Raw genomic sequence first — 8,459 nt, 5'->3', positions numbered from 1 at the left:
AGAAAGACTTTGTTTATCTAGAAAAAATTTACTAGCACTTGTTTGACAACCATCCAAGTTATCAAGAATTCTTCTCAATGTTTCTCACCTTCAGATGATAAATAGATAAGGACAACATTTAAATTTCAGGAATGTCTCACTTCAATAGATAGTGAGAGGAAACGATTTCCAGGCTTTGCCTCATGGGTGAAAAGGTATATGAGAGAACAAAGGGGATCCAGGTCATGTTTCACAGCATGATGATAGAGAAGAACCAGTTTCTGGTGAGGAAAATATACCACCAGAAAAACTATGATAAACCAGAGAGAGCTCTGATATTCTGTAGTAACTCAGTGGCTCTACCTCACTCATGAGTCATTCTACAAGGCCAAACCCTGTGTCTGCCCTGTGGGAGTACAGGGCTACCATGATAAGGGAAATGCAATTATAAAATACATTCTTAGGTGATCATAATTCCAGGAACATTTGATCCAGAGATTATTTGGAACAGTCATGATCCTGACATCTCTTCCATTAAATGGCACCTAAGACATCTATCATGTCACTTTGATTTCTAACAAAAAATGTACACATTGACTATGAAGTAAAAATTCTGTATAGCATACCAACAAGAATGTCTCTGCTGGACACTCTACATAAAAATGATGTATGCAAGCTGTTGAATATATAGATGGTGCTAGTAAAGCATCATCAGTAGGAAATGGGTTTTGACTATTTATTTATTTATTTATTGGTCAGGCGGAGATACATTGCGATCTCTCACTCATCCTTTCTGTAGGACCAGTGTGAGATGTTGAGTATAATTAGGAAAATCATATATTACACAAGCTCCTTTCACAGGTGCCAATAGAATTCTGTTTGATGGTAGGCTAGCAAATAAATTTTTAAGGAGACAAATTCATTAGAGAAGTCTGTATGGAATGTTTAGTATGAGGATGCCTTTCAAAAGAAAACAGTTTGGACTGTGCCAACAGATTGAGCTTTAAATCTCAGCTCTACTATTTACTAGCTGTATGACTTGTATGAACTAGCCTGGGCTCTGTCTTAACTACAAATCAAGTTCATGGTATTAATCTCACTTGGCAGTTGAGATAATGATAACAGGATATAGTTCCTAAAACATGGAAGCTCTCAATAAGTGTTAGTTTCTACTTTCCTTTGAAGATTTATTTGTCATAATATTTCTAAATATAGTTAATTCTGACTTTCATGGCTAGCCAAGATGAAGTGAAAGGATATGGATTTACCATCCCACCTAAAACAACTTTGAAAATGGATGCAATATATGAAACAATGTCGTGGAAAAAATAACCCTCAAGAGAAGAAAAACAAGCAAGGTGAGCCCTCTGATTGCCACAGCAATTGCTTGGAGAACATGGCCTGTCCATAACATAGGGAAGCAAAATCCAGGCAGGGTCTGGCAGTCTCCCTAAGGTAAGGAGACAGAGCTGAGGGTCTGGGGATGTCAAGGTGGAACTTCTCGGAACACAGTACAGGAGAGGGAGACAGCTGCACAGAGACAGAACTCTGGAGAACTGTAGAAGGCCCCTGTAAGTATTCAGTAAGTATTCAGCTGAGCACTGATTAGCCATGTGTGTAAATCAACTACCAAGGCTGGGTAAACATCCAGTAGAAATTATTAGGGGAACAGTGTCGGAAGCTCACACAGGGGCAGGAATAGTGCTTAATTCCAACAGCCAAAATGGAAAACTTCATGATTCATGGGGCCTCAGTTGGAATACTAACCAGGGTTTTGCCTCAACAGTAGGGAAAATAATTAACATTAGACTAGACATTGCACTGGTCCCTCTTAATAAAGTTTAAAGGCATGATCCAGGAGGATTAACTATTCCTAAGTAACTTAACCATGTCTCAGAACAAAGCTCAACAACTATTACGGGAATACAAAAACACCCAGCACCCCACAAGGCAAATTAAACAATGTCTAGCACCCAATTTTTAAAAAATCACAAGGCAGACAATGGAGGAGAAAAATAAAATGCGCAATGAGAAGAAATGTCCATCAAAATTGACCCCCAAATGACATGGTGATAGAAACAGTGGACGGAGCATTAAATCAGTTATTATAATGATACCGCATATGTTAAAAAAAGCTAGCAGAAAGACTGAACATATTAAATATATATTATTATATATATTAATATATATTAAATATATATTATATATAGTTATATATAATATTAAATATATAATATATTATAATATAAAATAATATATAATTAATATAATTTTATATTAGATATAGTATATATATCTATATATAATATATATTAGATATAATATATTAAATATATATTATATATTAATATATATTAAATATAATATATAATATAAAATAATATATTATATATTAAATATATTATATTATAATATATAAATAATATATTATATATAATATATTATATAATATATAATAATATATTATATATTAATATATTATATAATATATAAATTATATTATATTTATATATAATATAATCTTAAATAATACAATCTTAAATAATATATTATATAATATATAAATAATATATATTAAAAAGACAAAAATTGAACATTTAGAAAGGAGATCTATAATTTTGAGATAAAGAAATACTCCAGATGAAATTAAGAGAGAAAAGATGAGTGAACTTGAAAACACAGGTGTAGAAACTATCCAAAATGAAACACAGAGGGACAAGAAAGCCATCAGTGAACTATGTGGTAATTTAAAGTAGCCAAATATATGTGTAATTGGAGTCTCCAATAGAGTTGGAGAAAATATTTGGAGAAATAATAGCCAAAGTTTTCCAAATTTGATAAAAATTACAAACACACAGATTTAAGAATTTCAACAAACTCCTAGAATAATTAATGAAAAGAAAGCTACTCTAAGATGAATTTTAATAAAATTCCTTGAAGACAAAGAGATAAATCTTAAAAGCCACTTTTGTGTATGTGATGCAGAAAGGGGAAGGAATGCTACATAAAGAATAAAGACAAAAAGAAAAGCAGATTTCTTATTGAAACAACACAAGCTAGAAGGTAGCAGAGCAACATCTTTAAAATATTAAAGGAAAAAAGTTGCCAACATAGAATTTGTTAGCCAGTGAAAATATTTTATAGAAACAAAGATGAAATAAAGAATTTTTCAGACACGTAAAAGAAGAATAAATAACCAGACCACATATCTATAAAATATGTCAAGAGGAACCCTTCAGACAAAATGAAATTATACTGATAAAAACCTGGACATACAAAAAAGAAAAAGAAAAAACCAAAAGTGGTAACTGTCTTGTAAATATAAAGAATGTTTTTCTTGGCAGGGCGCGGTGGCTCACGCCTGTAATCCCAGCACTTTGGGAGGCCGAGGCGGGCAGATGATGAGGTCAGGAGAGAGAGACCATCCTGGCCAACATGGTAAAACCACATCTCTACTAAAACTACAAAAATTAGCTGGGCGTGGTAGTGCGTGCCTGTAATCCCAGCTACTTGGGAGGCTGAGGCAGGAGAATCGCTTGAACCCGGGAGGTAGAGGTTGCAGTGAGCCGAGTTTGTGCCACTGCACTCCAGCCTGGGCGACAGCGTAAGAATCCATTTCAAACAAAACAAAACAAAAATAATAAGTTAATCAACAGATTGAAGCAAAATATTACTAATACATCATGGAGTTTATAACCCATATAGAAGTAAAATATATGAAGACAATGGCACAAAGACCAGGAGAGGAGAAAAGGAAGTGTATTTTGTAGGGGTCTTATACTTGAAGTGATGTAATAGTGTTTGAAGTTAAACTGTGATCAACTAAGGATGAATAATATAATCCCCCAAACAATAACTAAACTAGCACAAAAAATGATTTACAGCCAATGCACAAACAATGGAGATGAACTAGAACCATTAAAAAATACTGAAGAGAAAGAGAAAATGGAAGAACATATGTGACAATAGAAAATAAACAGTAAGATGGTAGATTATAATAATCACATTGAATGTAAAAGGTCCAAACATACCAACTAAAGGCAGAGCTTCTCAGATTAAATAAAACTGACCCAATTATATACTTTGTTAGAAAATACAAATAAGTTCAAAGTAAAGGATACAAAAAGATATAGTGTGCTAATGTCAATAAAAAGAAAGTTGGAGTAGCTACATTAACATCAGAGTAAACAATGTAACGGACAAAGAGAGGCATTTCATAATGCAAAAGAGGGTAAATTCATCAGGAGGATATAACAATCTTAAACATTAAGACCTCCAATAACAGATCTTCAAAATATCTGAATCAGAAATAGATGGACTGCAAGGAGAAAGAGATAAATCCACAATTACAATTAGATATTGTTTATGAACTCTAATAGTTTTTTGTGGGTTACTTAGGTGGACAATTGATTGACATGTGTATAAAGGCAATCCAGTGGATAAAACAGAGATTTTTCCACGAGTGGTTTTGGAAAAATGGAACATTAGCATCCAAAAACAAAGCAAAATAAAAACTCCAATCCATTCTTCATACAACATGTACAAAACCAAAAAAAAAAAAAAAGTCCAATGGAATTCATCAAAATTAAACATTTTTGCTCTCTGAAAGACACTGTGAAGAAAATGAAAGGATAAATCACCAACCGGGTGACAATGTCTTCACATGACATATGTGGTAACGAACTCGTATCTCAAATATTTAAGGAACTCTCTAACAACCCAATGCCTTGAAAATGGACAAAAGATTTGAACAGACTTTCCTCGAAGAAAATATACAAGTGGCAAATAAGCACACGAAAAGATGCTCAATGTCATTAGTCACTGAGGAATGGAAATTTTTGAAAATGAGATACCACTACACAACTAGTAAAATGAATAAAATTACCAACACTTAGCATACCAAGTATTGACAAGAATGTGGAAGAACTGCAACCCTTATACCCTGCTTGTGAGACTATAGCATGGTACAATTACTTTGGAAAACAGTCTGCAGTTTCTTCAAAAGTTAAACACATCTACTATATGATTCAGCTTTTCTACTTCTATGTGTTTATCTAAGAGAAATGAAAGCATATATGTATACAAAAACTTACACGACTGTCATAGCAGCTTTATTATAAAAGCTAAGGACCACAGACAATCTAAATGATTGTTAACATGTTAATGGATATGAAAATAACAGTATAGGCCGGGCGCGGTGGCTCACGCCTGTAATCCCAGCACTTTGGGAGGCCGAGGCGGGCGAATCACAAGGTCAGGAGATCGAGACCACGGTGAAACCCCGTCTCTATTAAAAATACAAAAAATTAGCCGGGCGCGGCGGCGGGCGCCTGTAGTCCCAGCTACGCAGGAGGCTGAGGCAGGAGAATGGCAATGGCGTGAACCCGGGAGGCGGAGCTTGCAGTGAGCCGAGATTGCGTCACTGCACTCCAGCCCGGGCGGCAGAGCGAGACTCCGCCTCAAAAAAAAAAAAGAAAATAACAGTATATCCATACAATGGAATCTAGTCAGCAATGTAAAAGAATGAACTACATATGTAACTGCATGGATGAACCTCAAAATAATTATGTTGGGTGAAAGAAGCCAGAACAAAAAGAGTACATACTTTACATTACTCAGTTCAAACTACTGTAACCAGTTACCATAGACTGGGTGTCTTAAACAATGAACATTTATTTGTTACAGTTCTGGAGGCTATGAAGTCTAAGATTAAGGCGCCATGAGATCTGATGTCTTGAGAGGGCCCATTTACTGATTTGCAGAAGGCTGTCTTCATATTGCATCTTCACACATAGAAAACAGAGCAGAGAGAGCAAGCTTTTGTATCTCCTCTGATTCAAACATTGATTCCATTATCTAATTACTTCCCAAAAACCCCGTTCCCAATACTATCACATTGGGGATCGGGATTTCAACCTATAAATTTTAGGTGAACACAAACACTCAGCATATAACGTACTATATAATTCCACTTATAAACTATTCTAGAAATGTAAACAAATCTATGGTTGCAGAAAGTTCCCTGGGAATAAGGTTAAGGAAGAACGGAAAAGAAGACTTGCAAAGTGATATAAAGAACTTTGGGGGGGTTGATGGATGAGTTCATTATCTTGGCTGGGATGATGGTTTCACAAATGTATAAATAGATGTCATTAAATTATCCACTTTAAACATGTGTGATTTATTGTAAATTAATATTTTCAATAAAGCTATAAACAAAGTTGGATCCTATTTGTTAGAAATAAAACATTCTATAATAGCATTACGCAGCACTTTGCTAAGCGTGTTACTCAGAAGTAATGTTCCACAGATTTTAATAGGTTTTACTGAAAAAGAAGATTCTGTGGTTTAATAATTGAAATAGGCTGGATTAAACACAGTTAATAGATTTGTTTTGGGCAGGACTTCTGGGAGATTTTAATATGCCAATATGCATTGTGAAATTTCAATAAGGGAGTTTTATTGAGTAGCGTATTTCCCTAATTTGATCAGAAACTTTCTTCCAAGACGACTTTACAGGATTAACATTCCTCGGGCTTTTTATTTGGAAAATGCTGGCATAAAGACATTGCAATGACTTAACAGTAAATACAGTCGATGTGGTAAGAACTTTGGACTCTCTTTTCACAAACTATTAAAATGTATGACTAGGTCGAGTGTGGTGGCTTGCACCTACAATTCCAGCCCTTTGGGAGGCTGAGGTGGAAGGATTGCTTGCTTCAGCCCAGGAGTTCAAGACCAGCCTAGGCAACATAGGGAGACCCTGTCTCTACAAAAAAAAAAACCATATGACTTATGATTAGACAATATAACCTTCATCTAAATTCAAGCATTCGAGCAAATTGCAAACTTTAGAAAGACTTTAAAAATTTGTCCACCGAATTAGTAACTGATTGGTCTCCAATGAATGTTTTGCATGGGATCTTTTTTCTTTTTTTAATTAATAGACTTCTTTATTTTTTTTTCTTTCGGCATTTTTTTTTTTTTTTTCAATGTTCAGTTTCCTTTAATGACCCCCATCTCCCTGAAGGGCAGGTGCAGGCAGCTAGGCGATGGCAAGAGATGTTCACTTGAAGATCTTGCCCTGATTGAAGGCTTTGCCCACATGCTGGAAGGCCCCCTCCCAGGAAAAGTGCTCTCGAACCAGCGTCTGGGTCTCCTCGCTGCCAGGATCCAGTTTCCGCCATGTGTATGACTCGTAGTCCACCTGCCAATCTGGACTCAGCGGAAAGGCAAGCTCCTGGCCTCGGAAGACCCAGACTCCAGAAATGGAGCTGCTATTGTTGGTTCCAAAGAGGATGACACTGGCGAAGGCATTCTTCCTCAGCTTGTCCAGTCGCTGGAACATTCCAGCTTCACTTCCCCCAAGACAGCCCGGAACTGGGGCTGATTAATACAGGTGAGGAACCAGCAGTTGGTATTGGGAAAGGTCTGGCGGAAAGAAGGCTCTAGGACCTGCTTATAGAGCCAAAACAGGGTGCAGACAACTGTGATGTCAGCCAATGTCACTCGTTCGCCCACCAGAAAAGTCCTCGTCTTCCAGTGAGCATCCAGCAGTCCCAGAATTCGCCTCACTTCCTCCTTTGCATTCTCAGTGGCCTGTTTGTTGTGGTGCATGATGCCCTAGGTGAGGAATACCCAGGTACTGGCTGGGGGCACTATATCGGAATCAGCAAAGCTCACCCACTGCACCACCTAGGCTGCTGCCTCTGGAGTACTTCCCCGCAGCTCCTCGTTGCTCACATAGCAGGCAATGGCGTTGCTCTCAAACACACAGAATCCATCGTCACCCTCAAATGCCGGAACCTTGCCGGCAGGAAATTTGCGGAGAAATTCAGGGGTGCGGTTGGTTTGGCCAAAATGGAAGTGGGGTGGTGCGGAGAGCACGCGGACCTGAGCCCCGCTGTACTGAGCAGCGATGAGAGCCTTGAAGGCCCTCCAGTTTTCAGGATACGTATACAGGGTCCCAGCCGCCATGGTGATTCCACAAAGAAAGGGGGTGTCTTTCGGCAGTTTTAGGCTTACAGAAGAAATGAGTTGAAATGTAAAAAGAGTTCCGATATCTCCTTTACCCCTTCCCCGATTTCCTATATTTATTAACATCTTGCATTTTGTAGTACATTTGTTGTAATTGATGAACCAATATAGATACATTATTATTAACTAAAGCTCACAGACTACATTAAAGTTCACTCTGTGTTATACATTCTACAGGTTTGGGCAAATATATAATGACAAGTGGCCAGGTGCTCACGTTTGTAATCCCAACAATTTGGGAGGTTGAAACAGGAGGATCCTTTGAGTTCAGGAGTTCAAGACTAGCCTGGGCAACATAGCAAGGCCATGTCTTTACAAAAACAACAACAAAAAAGAAAAATTAGCCAGGCATGGTGATGTGCAACTGTAGTCCTAGCTGCTCAGGGGCTGAAGCAGTAGGATCATCTGAGCCCAGGAGTTTGAGGCTGCAGTGAACCATGATG

At 37.1% G+C, this 8,459-nt stretch overlaps 2 protein-coding genes across 2 annotated transcripts; both read right to left on the bottom strand.

Annotated features, from left to right (window-relative positions):
* Positions 1-6,953: 6,953 nt before the first annotated feature.
* On the bottom strand, positions 6,954-7,332 carry LOC117090376 (elongation factor 1-gamma-like). The gene has a single exon (XM_033222634.1). The coding sequence runs from the start codon at positions 7,325-7,327 to the stop codon at positions 7,046-7,048; it is 282 nt and encodes a 93-aa protein (XP_033078525.1). The 5' UTR covers positions 7,328-7,332; the 3' UTR covers positions 6,954-7,045.
* LOC117090375 (elongation factor 1-gamma-like) lies at positions 6,954-7,981 on the bottom strand. Its single transcript, XM_033222633.1, has one exon. The coding sequence runs from the start codon at positions 7,954-7,956 to the stop codon at positions 7,675-7,677; it is 282 nt and encodes a 93-aa protein (XP_033078524.1). The 5' UTR covers positions 7,957-7,981; the 3' UTR covers positions 6,954-7,674.
* Between the last annotated feature and the right edge of the window lie 478 nt (positions 7,982-8,459).

This window comes from Trachypithecus francoisi, unplaced genomic scaffold (assembly GCF_009764315.1).
Source record: "Trachypithecus francoisi isolate TF-2019V2 unplaced genomic scaffold, Tfra_2.0 Lachesis_group11, whole genome shotgun sequence".
NCBI lineage: Eukaryota > Metazoa > Chordata > Mammalia > Primates > Cercopithecidae > Trachypithecus > Trachypithecus francoisi.
Note: the sequence above shows the minus strand (reverse complement) of the source record. Positions and strands in the feature narration are given on the sequence as shown.